The sequence below is a fragment of the Sitophilus oryzae genome, unplaced genomic scaffold (assembly GCF_002938485.1).
Source record: "Sitophilus oryzae breed Bouriz unplaced genomic scaffold, Soryzae_2.0 scaffold_1624_pilon_pilon, whole genome shotgun sequence".
Classification (NCBI taxonomy): Eukaryota; Metazoa; Arthropoda; class Insecta; order Coleoptera; family Curculionidae; genus Sitophilus; species Sitophilus oryzae.
Window position 1 is genome coordinate 126,099 of NW_022146308.1, and position 22,222 is coordinate 148,320.

Here is a 22,222-nt window from a genome sequence, read left to right on the forward strand (position 1 = left end):
TAAGAACGGTTGCTCGTAGCGATTTTTACAAAGAGATATTTTTTACGTAAAAAATCACAGAGATGTATATTTTTTTACTCGGTAGTTTTATACAGGTACGGACAAAAAGTTATTACGCTAAAAAACAGTTAAACCACACGTAGGTGGCGCCCTCTACTAGTAGGAGTCATATTGACATTAAAATCAAATTTCTCATGTCAAAAAACTCCCAGACACCAATTTTCATCCAAATATTGACCTTATTTCAGAAATTATTCAGAAATTATTAGAAATAAAAATGAAACTTCTACACCCTGTTTCTCTGAAACTAAGCATTTTAGGACATACATTTATCAGAACCTTTTTACTTAATTTTATCTGCAGAATATGCTGCCGAAGTTTCCGGAATACAGTTCGGACCACCCTGTATATCGAGAAACTCTGGTTACGCTCCTTGAATTTGACACTATATGTCAGTTTAATAATAGATTTTCATACTTTTATGCCTAGGCTGGCCTAGGCGTTAAAAATGACTTTTTTTATATTGTCAATCACGTCGCAAAAATTAATACTTTTTGACTTTTGAAAAAAAAATTCTCCGAAAATGTAAGCTGTTTAATTTAATAATAATATAAAAATATCTTAAGAAACTGAATAGTGATAAAATTTTAAAGAATAATTAAAAAAACAAAAAAAATATAAAAAATATTTTATTTATAACAAAAATAAATAAGTATACATTTTTCACTTTCTAAAATTACACCAGTAATAGTAGCATAATATAACTTACTATTATTTCATTAACAATATTTTTGTACAAATTAATTTAGATTCAAATCTACTAATAGCATTTTTAGTCGTTTTATTCCAAATACATCAGTAATACACTCAAAGAAATACGTATAAAATCAATAAAAAATACCCATTTTATCTACAACTACTATATTTAAAATAATACTAAATGCAATCATACAAAATTTCTTTTTGTGTATTATGGTTTTATATTATTTAATTCGTATTTAATTATTATATCCTTTGTTAGTCGTTATGTATTTATAAATTTCGCTAATTTTATTTATGTTTTTGTTATTTAGTTGAAAATCTGAAAGTTTATTATTACTCAATAAATTGAATGAAGTTGCCAAGAATATTGCTTGGAGTTAAATAAATCAATTCAAAACAATTTAAAAAATAACATTGGAATGAGTCAAGACTAAATTATACTCTTATTTTAATTAAAATAAAAATAAAAATATAGTAGAAATGATTTGTATTAGATACAACAAAATATATTTATCTTTTATAGAACGTTATAGGTAGCTATTTTTTTCTAAAAGAGAAATGATTTATAAAAGTATAAAATAACCTATAAAATTTTATATACAATGATAAGAAAGATTTTCTGTCAATCTAAGAATTTAGAAAAAACAAGCTTTTTTATTTTAGACCATTATCTATGTTCTAAACTAAGCTTGATTCAGATTCTCGAAATTAACGGAATAAATTAGTGGTTTTAGTTATATTTAATTATACATTATACTACAAAATTTACGATCATTCACCAATGTATGAAAAAATGCAACTAATCTTAATAGAATATCCTAGCAACAGCTTGCGGTGGTAGCTGTATCGATAGAAAAAGCGTAATAATTAGCTTATAAAACAAAAAACTTGTTATTTCTAACCACAAATTGATGGATAATAATCAAACGCTAAAAATTTCATTCAGAACCTCGCAATTAGTGGAATAAATTAGTGGTTTCAATTAGCGTAGAAGTTTGTTTCTTTAATTTCGATGTCAACATTCAGAACGTCAAAATTAGCGGTGAACATTTTTAATTAATAGAAAAAGTTATCAAACTTTTAACTTTTCCACTAATTATACATCAAAATTTTGCGACAAATGTCATTTTGACCTTTGATTATCTTCCATCAAGAGAAATTGTGGTTAGAAATCAAAAGTTGATTGTTTTATAAACTAAATATTAGGCTTTCTCTATGGAAACAACTGACTATGTTTTTTAACATTGTGAATGACCGCAAACTAAAAAGTATAAAGTGTAATTCAAACCACTAATTTATTCCACTAATTGCGAGGTTCTGAATGAAGCTAAAATGATATTACTCATAAATTTTAAAGTATAATTAGTGGCAAAAGTTACAAGTTTGTTACCTTTTTCTACTATTTGAAAATTACTATACCACTAATTTTGACGTTCTAAATGCTTACATTGAAATTAGAGGAACAAACCTATATACTAATTGAAACCACTAATTTATTTCGATAATTTCGAGATTCTCAATGAAGCTAAACAAAGGATGGCAAATGCTATTAATAGATATAGACCGATATCTTACGAACTATACAATACATAATCTAAAACATTTGGTATTTAATTATTGGAATATAAAAAAAATGAAATACTAGATGCCTTGGAAAAGCTGAAGATGGGAGATGTAGAGACAGAAAAAATCGTCATTAACATAGTATAAAAATTAAAAAAGAATTTTACAGCAGCTGCATCAAATCGTTCTCAAAGTATCATGTTTAAGACCTTTTTTCACATTGGTTTCGACATAACTCAACAAAACGTCACCATTTTTTTTTCTTGGGCGACTTTAGTTTATACGTCTATATAGATCACAACTGGAAAGGATGTAAAAAACTACCTCCTACTAAGTAAACTAACCGTATACAGGGTAGAACATTTCATGTAAAGAAATGAGATATAAAAGAATTAAATTCTTGTAGTAAATCTTCGCTATAAAGTTTTCAGAATAGTTTACAAAATGTAATACAATATTTTTTGTGACTTATGTATTGTTACTACGAATAAATTTAGTAATTTTATCCAATTTTTACAATATTCTACCCAAATCCCAAATTTAAAGTTAGTAGTTATCATCATACTAAATGCTTTAATATTTTTCTTCAAGGAAAGAATATTATTTTCTTTTAAAGTGTGTGTCTCGAGTCATTGCTGGTTTCTTCTTCTTCTATTGGCACTCTGGAAGTTTCATCATCATATCTGCAAAAAAGATACACAATAAATATAAAATAAAAACATTAATGAACTAAGCAAATAAATTAAATTGGATGATTCAAGTTGTGATGAGCAAATGCAAGGCTAAGACCAATACTCTCTTAGTATTGGTCTTGGTCTTGCAGGGTAGTCAAGTCTTGCATTCTGGGTAGAAAGTCTTGCATTTTTTTAATAGATTTTTACTAAAATCGCAGATTATAGATAGAAAATCTTTAAATACATAGTATTTTTAGTAATTTAATGCAAAATATGCAAAAATAAAATTTGAAAGAAGAAATTATTACAACATTTGCCTGAGGAAATTTTTTATTTTTGAATATCTTTAATTAAATCAGCATTTCTTTCTTTAAATTTTTATACTATGATCGGGATATACTATCGGATACACTATTTGTAATAAATTAGAACAATAATTCTGAACAAACGAGTAATTTCTTATATTCGAGAGTCTTAAATAAGTGCAAATATTTTTAGAGGTAGAGAATATTTCGACCCCAAACACCAGGTTTTTTGGGAACAAACAAGGTTCTTTGCGAAACATTTTTTTGAAAATTTGTAAATTTTTGATTTTTTTTTGGAAATTTGTTTAATTTTTAGTTAAAAAACATAATATCTTCATAATATGGCAACATAGAGAGTAGATTATAAAGAAAGGAAAACCCAGAACAGATGTGTATCCCCCTCGATCTGTTAAAATTTAAGCGAAATATCATTTTTTTTTAATTTTCAAACTAAAATACATATCTCGATTATTTTGGACTTATTTGAAAACGGTAAAGAGAAAATAAATGTTTCTTTTATCGAGATCTACCAGCCCCGAAAATATTTATACTTATTTACTTAAGACTCATTCTGTAAAAACTGCAAAATCGCAAGTCTTGTATGCTTGGTCTTTGTTTTTGTCTTGCAAGACTAAGATCAGTCTCACTTATCACTAGATTTAGGTTTCAAAAAAATTTCTGTTTCTGGTTTTCTCCTTGAGAGTTTTATTTCAAGCTATTTTCAAAATATGCCATATTTTGAAAAAAAAATCATAGATATACAGAATCGATTCAAATATATTCTTAAAGTTGTAACTTTGAAATGAAAAGGTGTATATTTTTTTGTTTGTAATTTAGAGAGTTTATTAAAATATGGGCCGAAAACTGAATACTCCGAACCAATGGGCACCTACCCCAGTATCCTTCAGGCAGAAATTTGCGCTATCGAAAGATGCGTACAATTTATCTTAGATAGGAACTATCGAAAACAGGAAATTGCCATTCTATCCGATAGTCAAGCAGCACTTAACGCGATCAACTCAGTAACCATCAATTCGAAGTTGGTCAAAGAATGCCTAGAGAAGCTCAACAAACTAGGCTAAGAAAATAAAGTCCTCCTACTCTGGAAGGGATAGAAGGCAATGAAAAAGCAAATAATCTAGCTAGAAAAGGAGCGAACACTCCAATTAACTGACCAGAACCGTTCTTGTTTTCCAAACGGGAACCAACTGAAAGCGGAACTGAAGAATCTGGAAGACTCCGTCCGTAACTTGGAATGGGTGTCCTCCAACGGTCTAAGACACTCAAAAAAGTTCCTTAGAACTTATGACCGAGAAAAATCAAAGGTTTTCCTTGATTTAAGTAAAAACAATCTTCGGATTGTCACGGGGTTTCTAGCAGGACGCTGTCTCCTCAACGAACACCTCAGTAGGCTGAAACTGAGAAACAACGGCGAATGCAGATTTTGTGGGGAAAATGGGGAAACACCAAAACACCTTATCACTGAGTGCGCCGAGACGACGACCATTCGTGCCATGAAACTTGGTACGTCTGATGTCGAGGATGGAGAGCTGGCCTCTGTGGAGCCGTCTCAGATACTGGCTTTTCTTAAAGCCCTGAGACTGTATGATGAAAAAAAACATTCTAAAGATATATCTATCTCCTGAACATTCTACATTCTATTAAAATATGACCATTTCAGACTAAATTTTCTGCACATTTATTCAAAATTATTTATTTGGTCTATGTGTGATTTTGGAAACACTGTATAGAAGTTAATTTTTCAAAAATATCGCATTAAATGTCGACACTTTTATTGAACCGGCTTTTTCGAATTGATCACTATTATTAATTTGTTTATTAAAAAAATAAGTAAATATCGCTAATAAATAAGAATAAATCAACTACAAAAAAAACAGATTTTATTTTTTGTTTTTACGTTAAATTTTTGCTCGTTAGCGTTAATTTTTGTGGTTTTTAGCATTTTTTTTCTTGTTTATACCTGTTTTTTCTTATTTAGTTGCGAGTTTTACATATTTTTGAAAATTTTACTTCCTCACCACCGCCTCCACTGATGCAGCACGACTATGACTTTTTGCAAAAATAATTGAAAATTTTGTATTTTTTTAAATAAATTGTTTTTTTTTTAATTTTCATTTAAAAAAACATAATCTCTTGGTAATATGGCAACATAGGATGTAGATTAAATTTAGAGAAACGAAACACGCAGAAAAAATAAATTGGTTCTTAAAATTTAAGCAAAAAATCTTATTTTTTTGATTTTAAAAGTATAATATCTTGGCTATTTTGAATTTGTTTGAGAAACGGCAGCAATGATCAAAATTAATGTCAAATTCTGTTAATCTACATTATGTCCCAAGATGGTCTTTACAAAAGGACACACTTTTTTATTATTAACTTTTTGAGAAAAATGCATTCTTTACAAAAGTGTTTGCTTGCTCTAAAAGGGTTAATCCCCTTTATACTTTCCCAAATTTCCATGCCGTTTTAGAGAAAAATAAAAGGATATGAAAATGTTTCGTTTCTATGGCAATATAATTAATAATAAAAAACGTTTCTAGGTAACATAATATCGTTTTCATTTCTTAATAGGTTGTTATTATTAATTGTGATTAACGTCATATTTATTACTGATTTAAAGTGTTAAAGAAGGACAAAATTTATAATCATATTTTCCGTAACATTGGACTAAATAAAGTTTGTAAAGCTACAAAAAATATGGAGTCAATCAAAATTAATACTAAATACCAACAATCTATCAAAAATGGAATCGAAATGATACTATCAGAAAAACGCGTTGTTAATTTTGGGACTTAATAGATTTTGGGAAAAATTCAACTCTATTTTAATTTTTAGCCGACCATACCAATCAGTGTTCCCAACTCTCAAAAAATTTTACCCCCTAAAAAAATCCCCATATAGATTTGTTCTCCCCAAATTTAGGGATAAAATCCCGGAGTTGGTAACACTGATACCAATAGGTATGGTAGGCTATTAAGATCGCCAAAAAAATTTTTTTTTAATTTTACTCAAAATGAGTTATTTGTGTCATAAATGACCTAAATACAAAATATTTTCATGGTGTCTGTCTGTCTGTCCGTCTGTAACACATAATAATAATAGTAGCTCCCGTATATAGCGTTTAACGCCTTGGGAGTAGCAAGGTACAGCTTGCCATGCTGTCTGTAACACGATAACTCAAAAACCGCTAAACCGATTTTAATCAAATTTGGCACAAAAATACTGTGGCACACGAGAATCTGGCCATTAGTTTTTAGTAGGGGTGGGGGGTTGGTAAGGGGGTATGGGAGGGGGTTAAAAATTTTAAAAATCCGTAACTCCAAAATTACAGTAGCTAGCGAAACGCGGTTTTCAATTTAAGATTAGGAATAATATTTGCAACAAAATTTGTAATAACATCAAAATAAGTCAAAGTCACAGTTTTTGAGATAAAAAAAAATTGGAAAAATTCCTTTACTTTGAAACTAAAAGAACTGCCTACCAACTTTTTATTAACATATTTTAGTATGGGCGGCTATACGTGCCCCCTATTTTTTTATACTCATCTCAAAAACGATATGGAAATTAGGAAAAGTAAAAACGGGATTAACCATTTTAGAAACAGCAAAATCTTCTATGAAGTACACATTTTTCTCAAAAAGTTAATAATAAAAAAGTGTTTTCTCTTGTAAACACAATCCGGGAATATTCTTATAAAATTTTTCTGCTTTTATTTTTTTATTGCTTAAATTTTGAAAAAAAAAATGACGCAAGAATCGTTCTGTTAAATACTACTTTACTAATTCAATGCGACCAAGAAAAATGTAAGTCGTTCCATAAATATCCCGTATTTACGGAGTTCCTCCAAGAAACATCATAGACATAAAAATAGCACAAAGAAAGTTTTCATGATTAAGTCGATAAATATATCTTATGTAAGTTAACATGTTTATTTTAAATTTTTAATAGTTGTTTTAAAGTTAGAGAATATGTCATACTGTCATGTAGTACATAAAAGAATCTTCATAGTTAAATACAAATAGATATAATGTCTTAATAATTTAAAATATGTATAAATTTTACTTTAAAATAGAATAATTTTGTAATTTTTATATATGAAAAGAATTTATATAAAACTCTGATAAACTACAATAACGTCAAATGTTTTATCTTAAATTATTTTAATAGAAGTGCCTGTGCTAATAAAATGAAAATGTTTCTAATGAATTATACAGGGGGGGGGAGTCATAAATAAGCGCAGATATTCTTAGGGGTGGTGTATTTCGACCCCAGAAACTCGTCTATGAAACAAAAAACATAATTTCTTGAAAACATGGCAACATAGGTAGTAGATTAAATCTTAGAAAAAAGAAAGATCCAGTGGTTCTCCAAATTTAAGCAAAAAATATATTTTTTTTAATTTTCAAAGTAAAATATAACTCGGTGATTCTGGACTTATTTAAAAAACTGTAAAGAGAAAATATCTTTCTTTTATGGAGATCTACCAGCCCTGAACATATTCGCACATATTTAAGTCCTGTATATAAATATTTTAAATAGTTATTCCTTATATGGAGAGAGATACCTATCATTTTTATTGGTTGAGTAATTTTTTTTTATGAGTAAATAGTCTGCATCAGACTAGAATGACATATGGCATAGAATATTCCAGAAATCAATTAGAGATGAAGGCTAAAAGGGACCACCCAGCAGGAAAGTTTTAATGGATGTACCATTTCCTAGACTCCTACAAGATACCCAAAAACGATTTTTTCGGATCACAGGCATAAACCTATGAATCTTGATCAACAGAGATACGCCCTTTATTTAGGAAATATAGTTATCTGACTAATATATGTCTGATATGTTAGTAGATCTATTAATGAGTTAAACAGCATTGTATTTTACCGGCTTTTAAAATAATTAAGTACATACGAATTGTCTTCCTTTGAAAATAATTATTCTGGGTTTTTAGCCACTTGAATAGATTAGACATAATAGATCTATTAGTTTTTTTTAATTTCTTCCCTCTTACAAAATCTACAATCTACAACATTGGCAAATAAAACTGGCAAAGGAAGGTGTTATTTCTGTCTTCTTCCCCTAGGAGATGCAAGACCTTGTCGTTGGTGGGGAAGCTCCTGCTCAGGTGCTGGGGGAATCCCCTCTAGCACTTGGCTTGGTCTAAGAAGCATCTCACACATCGTCTTGTCCCTGACTGTAGTGTCGTGGCCAGGGAATTGCACCAAGACATATAACGATACCGGGCGGGACTACGGACAGCTTCAACCTTGGGGCACCGGGGGGCACCCCATTGTATTTACCCTGCACTTCTACATGCAGGGCTCTGTAGAAGTGGACCGATCACTGTCCCCTAGCGACTCATAGGAACACTATGAGATCTGGTAATAATAGTAATAAAAACATCACCGGTGAAGCTGTGGGGAAACCCCCTAGCGACACTGGGAACAGTAACAATGAAAGTTCCAAGGGGCCAAACCCAAAGAGAACTACAGGAGAGGTGGCTGACACTTGCGTGAGACCATCCTCCGCAAGTGGCATACAAGCTACCACCTCCTCCAAGGGTCGGGAGCCTACCTCCTACCTCTAAACCCAACAGGCGACACAAGCTACCGTTTCGTCTACTCGGCCTGGGTCGTAGCTCCTCGACTGTGAGGGACACGGGTCTCCGTAGGAAGTCCTGGGACTGTATGATGAGTTATAACTCAAGAAAGGGGGACACAATAAATATCTAAGGTCGTAGAGATTAACCCCCCTCCCACTTATTCTAATTCTAATTCTATTTCTGTCTTAGAAATAATGAATCATGAAATCATAGAATGTCCAAGTGCACTGAATGGCTATTATGTAAAATCCAATAACAATGGCTAGCAAATAAGTCCAAAATAGTTTCTGAATCCGAAAAGGGCAATTAATATTTAGTTATAGCCCGGGAGGCAGTGAAATTTTACTTGTTTTCCCAAAGATTAAAGAAGGAGCATAATGCTGTCCATGTTTTCATGCATGGTGGGCGGAAAAAGGACTCTAGGGTGGGGATCCTTGACAGTTCTGTTTGACGATTCATTTGACACATTTGAATGTGATTTGAAATTTTGTGGATTTCTCAGTCTTTACGGAGCTTATTTTATGTTATTTGTTATTTATTCTACTACTGATAGTTGTATAAAGGTAGTAAATCTAGATGGAAATTGTGGCAGAACTTAAATTAACAATGACACTATCGCGATTTATCGAAAAATACTCTAAAATAGTTGGTTGTGTAGCGTGCGGTAGATCTCGGCAAAAATCGAGTGAAATAATGGAACAACTTTTCGCTAGTAAGTGACTATATAATATACATACGTGTAGTAAACCGATTATTTATGAAATTCAATTAAATTAACTAATTATATATTTTTTCTTGCATTTTTGCTTTTATTTACTCTTTGTCAAAGATTAGATGTCAAAATATTTAGATACGTCAATTTGACTTACCTGCTTCAGTAGCGTATCGGATGTTTGTGTTAATAAATAATTATTAAAACTTATCTATTTTTATTATAATAATATGTTTTTATAACAATTTTAATAACTACCAACATTTATGTTGGTAGTTATTACCAGCGCAAAATAAAAAAAATATATTGAGTCTACCCCACGTCTACCCTACATCATAGTTTAACATTTTTTAAATAAAATTAGAATGGCTCTGATAAATTTACATTAAACAACATAAACCAACAACTAAATTTGAAAAATAAAGATACTAAAAATACATTTTCAATACAGCAAAATCGAGAAACATTATTCTTAATTTCAAAAATCGTTCTAGATCCACGAACACATTCATATTTATGATAAGTTTAGGACAAGTCATCTTGACCAGATTTTTTTTATTGCTATGCGATAACTTAAAAACTAAGGGAGATACAAAATAAAATCAAGAGATCGATTTTGTAAATAGTTAACAATTTAGTTTCTACAACAAATATTGACATATATTAATACAACTTACTTATATCTCTGATAAGTAAAAGTTATTGGCGAATTAAGTTTTTTGATGATGAACGGACAAAATTTTTAGAAAAGTGTTTTTGGCTATAGTCAAGTTTCGTCCTAAACCAATGCTTTTCTTACCAAAAATTATGAAAAATAAAACATGTAGTGATGACAACAATCACCTGTATATTAAACTGGACAAAAATAATTTCTCTGGCAGTTTTTCACCTGCCAGAGAAATTATTTTTGTCGCTGGAAGAAAGTGCAATATATTTGTACTTTATAACACATTTTCCGCCCCAACTTTGATTAGAATAAGATACTGAATAATCCTATCGGTGTTTGCTGACTGGGAAAATAAGTACCGAAAATCTTCACTGTCACCTGGACTATTAGGGTCTAGGTATGTTTTACATTATTACTCATATGACATCCGAATTACATTTTTTTCTCATGTTTCTCATCAAAAATTAATTGGGGTATTAAGATATACCCCACGCTAGTACTTCCAAAAACAATAAAATGAAACCTAACTCACCTGAATCAATAATCACATAGCTTTCTCTGGGGTGGTTGGCGCCCTTGGTCATATCTGCGCATTCCAATGTCCTTCCATCCTCCACATACTGAACGCCCTCGATAACTTCTCGTGAGCAGTATACGAGCAAACATTCCCCAACACATCACTGTCACCCGGGTTCTCAGGAGAAGACGTCGACAACACGTGATACAAGAAGTCTATATACCTCGCTGCCAGCTTCAGCGTCTGAATTTTCGACAATTTATCCGATGGCAAAGTCGGAATACTCTTCCTCAAACTTGCGAAAGCTTCGTTTAAGCTTTGTGTTCGCTGTCGTTCGCGAACGTTCGCCATGATCCTCTGGTTCTGTACGTCTTCGTAACTTTGAGGCGATTTTCGACGAACTTTTTGTTTGAAGGAGTTCTCGTCTTCTGAGTCCGGAATTTTACGTTTCCTTCCTGTGAAGGACCTGGTTTTCAGGACTTGATGATGCTGATCTTCGTCGTCGGGTTCGGATTTGATATAATGTTCAGGGTATTGTATGTATCTTGAGTCTGAATATACTGCTTGTTCTTGAATCCGTAACTCTGCCTGATAAGGTTTGTTGTATTCTTCGTAAAACTTGATGTTTTGGGCGTACTGCGACTCGGAAACTTGGTTGGAGTAAGGGTTAAAAGCACTTTGGTGATGATTATGTGAAGACGTCAAGAATTTTTCGTTGGAGTTAGTTAAATCTGTCAATTTATTGGTCGAATATTGTTCGTAATCGGATGAAGACGATGGTGATAGTGGTTCTGCCCGTGTTTCGAACATTTTCTAAAGGAGGTCGTACCCGCAGTCGCGTAGAGATGACTCTGTGGGATGTTTCGGTACGGGGTTTGCGGATGCTGCCTCCTTTGCTGGGGACCGAAGATCTGTCTCCGCCAATCAGAGGCGGGATCGTCCTACCGGTGCCGCGCGACTGTCTATTTCTGTCCCTGTTCGGGTCGGGTAGTACCGCTCGGTCGGTTTGAGATTTTTCGGTTCTTCCCATTATCGGTGGCTTCGCTTTTGTTAGCCGAAAATTTTGAAAGAGGACAAAAGAGCGTTTCTTGAAAATGGCCTGGGTATTTTGTCTCTGCAAGAGAGAGATATCTAAAAAATAGAAAAGTTGTTTTTTGTGAAATACTAATGCTTGAAATTGACAAAAAGGTATTTAGTTTTAAGGGTTTTATCAAAAAATCTTTAAATGAAAAATAATTTTTCTTAATCCAGTGTAAATAAATATATACCGGGTGTTTTTTAAAAGTGGCTCATCTAAAAAAAAATGGCATTTTAAATTTTGATCTACAGTATGTCCCCAGATAGTCTTTACAAGACGAATTTTTTTTATTATTGATATTTTGAGAAAAACGCATTCTTTATAAACAAAAATTGCTTTTTCTAAAATGGTTAATCCCGTTTATAATTTTCCAAATTTCCTTAGCGTTTTAAAGAAAATTAAAAATATTATTGAAATTTTTTCAAAAAGTCTCAAAAATCAAAACGCGTTTCTATGGAAATATAATTTCGTTTTTATTCTTTGATGGAATTTTATTGATAGAATTTAAATTAACGTCATATTTTTTTCTGTTTTAAAATGTTAGAGAAGCACAAAATTTATTTAGTTCAATGCCACGGAAAGGATGATAATAGTTATCGGAAAATGTATACTTTAACAACAGCGGTACTATTTCAAAATCAAAAGTGCAGGCAGTCATTTCCGGTGAAACAGGAAGTGACCGAAACTAATTGAATACGTCAATCAATATTGATTTATATCATATAGATACAAATCTTAACAAATCTCGTTCTTTCATCTAGAAAAAATAAAATAAAATTGTAGGGGTGAGTCACTTTTGAAAAATACCCGGAATTCATCGATGATCAAAAAATATTTTTGAAACAGGAGAGAAAAATATCATATCAAGTTTTGATCCAGTGTTTATATACATTCCAAAATTGGTCATAAGTATTTCAAAAACTACTCGGTATGATTAAAGGGAAAACAAAAGACAACAATTCATTGTTTTTATTTTCTGGTTATTTAAAAGTTTCTTCAAATTTCCTCATATAATATGTGAAACTATCAACAGAACTAAATATACAGGGTTGTTCGCCACATACGACACGGAGTATTATAGCTAATCGATTAGATTTTTAGAAATTGTAAGTTTTGATTTCGTTGAAGGACTATTATAACTACGATTTAAAAATATTTTCACAAGATACAGAGCTCGATACAGAGTGTCCTAAATAAATAAAAAATATCAAAGTTGTATTTTTTTAAATGGAATACCCTGTATATTATTACATTTTTAGTTTCTACGATTAAAATCAAGGTAAATTTTATTAAGGTTTGTCACACTTAAACCTTACCGTTTTTGAAATATTTTCAAATTTGTGAAATTTCAGTAAACATTTTAAGGCTTCATATCTCCAAGGGTATCAAAGTTTTTAATACTAAATATTTACGGAAGTTTACCTATTGATCAGTTATTGTGCTGGAATAATAAAAATAATACTACCTCATACAGAGTGTCTAAAAATTTATTTTAAATAATTTCTAACTTTAAACGGCAATAACTTGTTCAATTTGAACACTCTGTATATTTTAGAAGAATCAGATGAACAATTTAATTGTCTGTTAAATTGTATTATACCATTTTTACGTATTCCTTCAAGTTTTCGTAGAAAATGCATTTTATTATAATTTAGACCTCATTTATCAATATGGAATATTGACATTTTAGTTTGTTTTTATAGCAACAAGTGTACAAAATATACAGGTGCTAAAAACGATAATATTACTAGCCCATTTGTATACAAAAAGAAAACTATTTAAATCTTTATAAAAGAGTATACCATTAATTAAACATACCACCATTATTTCCGTCCAAATATTAATTAATTACATACTTAATTGTGTTAGTTAATAAATTATTCTAAATGCATGTGGATTTCAATCAGAAATCAATATAATAATAAGTTATGAAAATGAACGTCTCTGTTGTGAAATACAATTTTTAAGGTGTTTTAACATTTTACCACACTGTCTAATACACATACAAAATTCAGTTTTTTAGTATTTGGAGCAATTATTATTTGTCAACGCAAACAGTCAATTAATGTAGTTTGAATACTGGAATCATATTAATTGGTATTCTTTAACATTGTGTTAGTTAATAAATTATTCTAAATAAATGTGGATTTTAATCAGAAATCAATATAATAATAAGTTATGAAAATAAGCGTCTCTATTGTTATAAGCATTCGTTAAAAAACGAAATAAAATTTTTAAGGTGTTACTTTTTACTACACTGTCTAATACACATACAAAATTCAGTTTTTTTCATTCAACGCAAACAGTCAATAATGTACTTTGTAAAATCATATTAATTGGCCTCTTTAACAAAAAAATATTTAAACAGTTTTTTTTATTTTTTAATGAAATAAACGAACTATATCGACAATATTAGTATCTGTACTCTTTAAGAATTTGTTACATCTTTAAACATAATCTAAAATGTGAATATTCCATGGGTAAATATGAAAAATATGATAAATGAAGTCTAAATTATAAGAAAATGCATTTTCCACGAAAACTTGAAAGGATAGGTATAAAATGGTGAAACACAATTTGATAGAGAATTAAATTGTGCATCTGATTCTCCTAAAATATACAGGGTGTTCCATTTAAATTAAACAAGTTATTGGCGTTTAGAGCTAGTAATTATTTAAAATAACTTTTTAGATACTCTGTATAAGTTTGATATAAGGTAGTATAATTTTTATTACTGCAACACGACATTTAGTAAATAGAAATACTTCAGTACAATATCTGGTTTTAAAAACTTAAATACGCCTAAAGAAATAAAGCATTAAAATTATTACTGTATTTTGACAAAAACCTAAGTATTTCAAAAACGGTAAGATTAAAATGCGGTAAATCTGAATCAAATTTACCTTTATTTTAATCGTAGAAACTAAAGATGTAATAATATACAGGGTGTTTCATTTAAAAAAATACAACTTTGATATTTTTTATTTATTTGGGACACTCTATATCTTGTAAAAATATTTTTAAATTGTAGCTCTAATAGCCCTTCAACGAACCCAAAACTTACACTTTGCAAAAGTCTAATTATTTAGCTACAATACTCCGTGTCGTATGCCGTATACAACCCTGTATACACTAAACACACATTCAGCAGACATTTGAATAAAGTTAAAACTATACCACTTCTAGATGGAAAAACTTGACAGAAAGAATGATTATCCGAGACTAAATTTAGATCTGAAAATACATCGGCAATTCCAATAGATCAGACAAACTGAGATCATTATCTCTGACTTCAAAATTTCCGAAAAAATTTATTACTCCTGGTTTCTTTAATGGTGGTAATAAACTAAACATTTTCCGAATAGTTTTTCTTTTATTGCGTTTCGGAGCGATTATTCAATGGAAACTTGCGTAACGTGCTTAGTAAGAATGTATTTATTATCTTTTATTATCAAATTATAGTGATTAACATTGAAATCAAGTTCGATTTCTATCGAAAAAGGAATATTTTTAAAAGAACAGGGCAATTTTTTAAAGGGCTTTTACTACTTTTACATTTGTCACTTTTAATGGCCATCTTACAGGAAGCATCCAAACTGTTTAGTTTGGTTTCATATAAGCGAAACTGGTGCACATAAATTAGATCAACACTACCGATACTTCTTCAAGACCAAGACCAAGACCAATCTGTGCAAGATTTACGCAAGACCAAGATCAAGCATGCAAGACACTTGCGATCTTGCAGTGTCTTGAATTATTTTTCTTTTTTTTTATTTACATCTCATTTTTCATAGATAATGATTAAAAAATAACGTATTAAGTAAATATAATATAAAAAGCTTTCGCCGAAATTATTGCTAGAGGAATTATTATTGCTGTGTTTTATGGTAGCTATCAACATGGGAAACATATACGTATCTTGTATAAAAGTTGTTTTATCAAAACATACCGAATATGTATTAGTTAAGGCGTTCATGTTTTTTGAACTATTCAAATAAATAACTATGATATAATAAATTATTGTTTTAATTTATCAAAAACACTGTTTTCCAACTTTTGCATAAAATTTTAAAAGAATCAAATTAGGCAAAGTTAATAAAGTACAGCTACTCTGGCTAACCAAAGCTGAAACCTCATCTCCTCACCTTTTCACCTCACTGAAAACAAATGATCTAGCTAGAAAAGGAGAAAAACTCCATTAACTGGCCCAGAATCACACTTTAAGGAATTATAAACTGTACCAGAACTGTTCTGCTTCCAAAATGCATCCATCCGTAATCTGGAATGGGAATTCTCCAACGGTCTAAAACACTCGAAGAAATTTCTCAGAACTTACGACCGAGAAAAATCGAAGATTTTCTTTGACTTAAGTAAGAACAATCTTCGGATTGTCACGGGTTTTTAACAGAACACTGTTTCCTCAACTAATACCTTAGTAGATTGAAGCTTAGAAACAACGGCGAATACAGATTCTGTAGGGAAAATGGGGCAACACCATCATAGCTGGAGAAATCAGAGAGAAAATCCCAAACTTTGTTACTTGCTTAATAAAAGCAAAACACTAACAAAAATTGATTATTTGAGGGGCAACCATAAGGAAGTTAACACAAGAATAATGTTTTACGTTTTGGTACAAATGAATTTTAGCAATACTAGGTATACTTGTAAAATTAGTACACTTTATTCATGAGTTTACCACTTGGCAATGGTCAGCGATATGTCTGACCGAAACGTTGACTATAAAAATTTAAAAGTGTTCACATATATAGAATCTGAAGTATTGTCTTCATTTTGATGTCTATTATTATGCCGGGTCCCGACAAGCAGACAAAACATCGACAAGACAGAAACATTCATGTTTTACGACACAATTGCGACAAATCTAATACATTCCTGCGACATTCTTGTCTCATTTTTGTTTTGTTTCAAAATTGGGAGACTTTTCAATGTTCCGTCTCGAGTCGGTAAAGATCAAAGTGTCTATGTTTTGTTCGTATATTTTACGACAAGTTGGCGCAGTGTGATTTTTATTGTGCAGAATTATTTACATTTAAGAAATACATTAAAAATATATTAAAATCTAACATTTCTAATGAGTATTTAAATAGTTTAGTTTCTATAAACATTAAAATAAACTGTAGGCCAATAAACAAACAAAAAGATTACACAATATCGTGACAACTAAATGTTCGCGGACACTTTAAAAAATAACTGTTCTAATATGGCGTTATATAGGCATGAACTTTTGCAACCACTTTAAGCCTGTTTGGCATTGTTTTTATTAATGATTGACATATGCCAGAGTAAAAGTTTTGCCATAATTCACTTAATACGATCGTCAAATAGGCAACGGTTTCTTGCGGATCGTGGCACAATTTTTGTTTTGTTTTAAAAACCGGACTGTGTGAAGGCCATGAGGGGACCTTGATGTTCATGTCCCTAAACCATTTTTTAGTAGTTTCAGCTGTATGGCATGCCCCGCCATCCTGTTGAAATGTAAAATTATTGTCCTGGTCTTTACCAGAACAATTGGTTACAAGGAGCTTTGTCCTTCCCACTCGGCACAAGAATATTTTTCAAATTTTTTTGATTTTTTGACACATCAATTATGCCTTCTACAACCTCATACTTTTCTGGGCCTATTTTGGACATACTCCTTCAAATCATAATGCCTTTAGGAAATTTCACTGTACTCTTTTGAGGCAATCTTTATCAAATAGACACTCTAGCGGTGTTAATTATATCGATATTAAGGTGGCTCATGTGCACATGTAATTCGTGCACTTGCCATTTGCGATTGGAATTATTAGCGTCGGATTGGGAAATAATTAATTATTTTATCTAAATGTCATTTTAGTTTGTAACATCAGAAGTTCCAATCCGACGCTGATAATTCTAATCGCAAATTGCAAGTTCAAGGATTACATCTGCACGCATGCATGATCTTTATGAAAGATGGGCAGTGGAATTTCCTAAAGACATTATGCTTTTAGAGTTTATGTCCGCAATGGCTCTAGGCAGGTATGAGGTGGTAGAAAGGCACAACTAATGTGTCAAAATATCAAGAAATTTTGAAAAACAATTTTGTGCCAAGTGCGAGAGACCTTTACCAGGATATGAATTTTATATTTCAACAGGATGGCGGGGCATGCCATACGGCTAAAACTACTAAAAAATGGTTTAGGGACATGAATATCAAGGTCCCCTCATGGCCTTCGCACAGTCCGGACCTTAATGTTTTCGAGACATGTGGCATAAAACAAAACAAAAATTGGTGCCACGACCCCCAAGGAACCGTTACCCATTTGACGATGTTATTAAGTGAATTATGGCAAAATTTTTACTCTGACGTATGTCAATCATTAATAAAAACAATGCCAAACAGACATGCAGTGGCGTGCAAAAGTTCATGCTGATGTAACGCCATATTAGAACAGTTATTTTTTAAAGTGTCCGCGCGAACATTTAGTTGTCACGATATTGTGCAATATTATTGTTTATTTTAATGTTTATAGAAACTAAACTATTGAAATACTCATTAGAAATGTTAGATTTTAATATATTTTTAATGTATTTCTTAAATGTAAATAATTCAGTTAATGAAAATAAAGGTTTTTAACAAATTTTTGTTTGTCCGAATATTTAGTTGTTAGGGCTCGTATTGTTTCATCATCATTAGTAGATTTGCTATTTCGGTTAAAAAATAATTGGTAAGAAATATTAATAATAATTATTTGTTTGGAGTTTAATAATAATTATTTGTTGTCGTACGTTAAGATAGGACACAGGCTATCTAATCCAATTAACACCAGAAAAGGTTTGCGACAAGAATGTAGCTTATCTCCTCTGATCTTCAACGCTTACGTCGAAGTAGCCCTTAGGGAATGGAAGACGAAATGTCAAGGTATGGGAATACCCATTGGGGACAACACACTATTTACCCTGAGCTTTGCAGACGATCAGGTCGTGATTGCGCAGGACTCATACGATCTAGAGTTCATGACTAAGAGGCTTTATCAAGAATACAACAAATGGGGACTTCAGGTTAGTCTAAAGAAGACCGAATACTTAGCTGTCAATTCCAATGCTTGTTTTGAAGTCTTCATTAATGATAACGTCCAGACTCAACAAGTAGACAAATTTAAATACCTGGGTGCTACTATCAACAACGAGGGTTTGGGCAAAGTAGAAATACAAACCCGAATTCAGAAGAGCAAACAAGTTATTGGATGTCTTAACAGCCTCTGATGGGACCGAAACTTGTTTGCAACAACTAAAAAGAGACTTGGAAGAACATTGGTGGAGTCAGTTCTTTGCTATGGTTCAGAGCTATGGACTCTGAGTGCAGACGCGAAGCGCAAAATCAAATTGTTGAAATGGACTACCTTAGAAGAAGTGCAGGTATATCTAGGATGGAAAAAAAAAGACAAACATCAAGGTCAGGCGTATCATGAATGCATCGGAAGAGACAGTACTGGATCGAATCGAAAAATCCAGCTTAAAATGGTTTGGACATGTTCTGCGTATGCCGGAGAACAGGTGGCCAAAAAAGAGTTTTCAATGGGCTCCCCAGGGTAGAAGAAGAGAGGTAGACCTAGAAAATCCTGGAACGGAACGGTTACGGAAGCAATGGAAGCTCGTAATCTAGAAGCTGATGACGCTCTAAATCGAGATGTGTGGCGTAGGGTAACAGGAGAGGCAGCAATAGGCTGTAGTTGGAAATGAGTATTAAATACTTAAACCAAATCCCCGTTTATATATATATATATATATATATATATATATATATATATATATATATATATATATATATATATATATATATATATATATATATATATATATATATATATGCTATATATATATATATGCTATATATATGCTATATATATATCTATATATATATATATATGCTATATATATATACTAGCATATATATATATATATCCCTATATATATATATATATATATATATATATATATATATAATATATATATATATATATATATATATATATATATATATATATATATATACGAATATATATATATATATATGTAATATATATATATATATTTGTTTGGAGACCAACGAATACATTCTCTGAATTTTGGTGTCTTTCCATTGGACCACTGACCTCATTACTTTTCCTAGACCTCATCACTGAGTGCACCAAAGAGTCAACCATTCATGCCATAAACTTTGGTACGACTGATATTGGAGATGGAGAACTAACCACTGTAAAACCGTCTTAGATGCTGGCTTTTGTCAAAGCCCTGAGACTGTATGATGAGTTATAACTCAAGAAAGGGCGACACTGCGTCAAAAGCTAAGAATTTCTAGGTTTTTTTTTGTTGAAAAAAATCTAAAGTGATTGACCTAAGATATAAAACATTTAAATTTTAAATAATCATAATTAAACTTGTGCTTCGGTTCTTAATTTATTGATCCAGCGGAAAAACAAAATCGGGTTGTTTTTATTTCTGTATTTATTTTAATCTGCCAAAGCTCAAACTGGGTGCTGCTGCTAAATAGTAACTTATAGAAAAATATCTCTTTGTTTTCGTTCGGCCTGTTTCAAAGCGAATATTCGTTCCTTTGATACTGGCAGTGTTACTCGAAATGGCTTTTCGGAAGAGACGGTCTCGGTATAGGAGCGTCAAAAATTAAACGAAAATATTTGAGATTTTAAAGAAAACACCATCAATTCCAGAACAGTTTTTTTATAAATAGACCAGTTATTAATGATCAAACAGTATGTCCCCCGATTATCTTTACAAGAGGAAAATCTTTTTTATTATTGAGAACTTGAAAAATAGGTATGCATTATTCATAAAAGTTTTTGTTTGTTCTAAAATGGTTAATCCCGTTTATACTTTTCCAAATTTCCATACCATTTTAGAGAAAATAAAAAAACTTGAAAATATGGTTAAATTTTTCGTAAAAAGTCCTAAAAATCAAAACGCGTTTCTATGGTCATATAATTTCGTTTTCATTCTTTAATAGATTGTTATTTATAGAATTTTAATTAACGTCAAATTTTTTGCTGTTTTAAAATGTTAAGGAAGCATAAAATGCATTTACTTCTATGCTACTATGTGATACTTCTAGATACAATGAGAACATTCAACCATATTTTCATGTTTTTTTTAATTTTCTGTAAAACGGTATGGAAATTAGGAAAAGTATAAACGGGATTAACCATTTTAGAACAAGCAAATTCTTCTATGAAGAATACATTTGTCAATAACGAAAAAAGTGTTTTCTCTAGTAAGGACAATCTGCGTACATACTGTATATCTGTGCCATATAGAAGCAAATTGTGTTAAGACCAAAATTGGCATATTTCAGATATATACTCCATAAGTTACTTAATTTTTTATGCTCTATCTTTTTCTACCTTACTAAGTTCCAAATAAGTTATTCATATACCGCGCAGTTATGCCAACTCGTGGGAAATTTTCAGATTCGTGGAAAATTTCGCGATCTAGAGGGAAATCGAAAATTTTAACCCAAGACATCATATTTATGGGAAATTTTAAAATCATGTGTTATTCGTCAAAAATAGTTACAGTGAGTTATAGTTATAGTTATATCCGCATTTCTCAGTAAAGTGTTAACATTCAAACTCTAGCATCACCGCAACTAAATATATATTTTCGGTGGCATCAGACAGTATTCTTTGTACGTCTTCCCTTCGAATAGAATGGCAATTTTGGAAAAAATAAATTGAAAATTTCCCAAAAATGATTTTTTTATTAAATTTTGAGTGGATCTTTTTTGTTTTTTTTTTCTTGTAAATTTAATCTACTACCCATTTTACAATATTATCAAGAAATTATGATTTTTAACTAAAAACGAAAAAAAAATCCAAAAAATTTCAAATTAAAAAAAAATCGCAAAAAAAATTAAAATCGTGTTTCTGGAGATGAAATATACTACCCCTAGAATGTAGAATGTAGAATGTTTAGGAGGGGAGATAATCACCGCGACCGATCTATTGTGTGTTCCCCTTTCTTGAGTTACAACGAGTCTCAGGGCTTTAACAAAAGCCAGTATCTGAGACGGCTCCACAGAGGCCAGCTCTCCATCCTCGACATCAGACGTACCAAGGTTCATGGCACGAATGGTGGTCGTCTCGGCGCACTCAGTGATAAGGTGTTCTGGTGTTTCCCCATTTTCCCCACAAAATCTGCATTCGCCGTTGTTTCTCAGCTTCAGCCTACTGAGGTGTTCGTTGAGGAGACAGTGTCCTGTTAGAAACCCCGTGACAATCCGAAGATTGTTTTTACATAAATCAAGAAAAACCTTTCAGTT

General features: G+C 31.2%; 1 protein-coding gene across 1 annotated transcript; it reads right to left on the bottom strand.

Annotated features, from left to right (window-relative positions):
* Positions 1 to 1,911: 1,911 nt before the first annotated feature.
* On the bottom strand, positions 1,912 to 11,706 carry LOC115880471 (twist-related protein-like). The gene is made up of 2 exons (XM_030897677.1): positions 10,842 to 11,706; positions 1,912 to 3,008 (listed from the first exon to the last, which is right to left on the bottom strand). Exon 1 carries the CDS (start codon positions 11,634 to 11,636, stop codon positions 10,890 to 10,892), a length of 747 nt encoding a protein of 248 aa, XP_030753537.1. The 5' UTR covers positions 11,637 to 11,706; the 3' UTR covers positions 1,912 to 3,008; positions 10,842 to 10,889.
* Between the last annotated feature and the right edge of the window lie 10,516 nt (positions 11,707 to 22,222).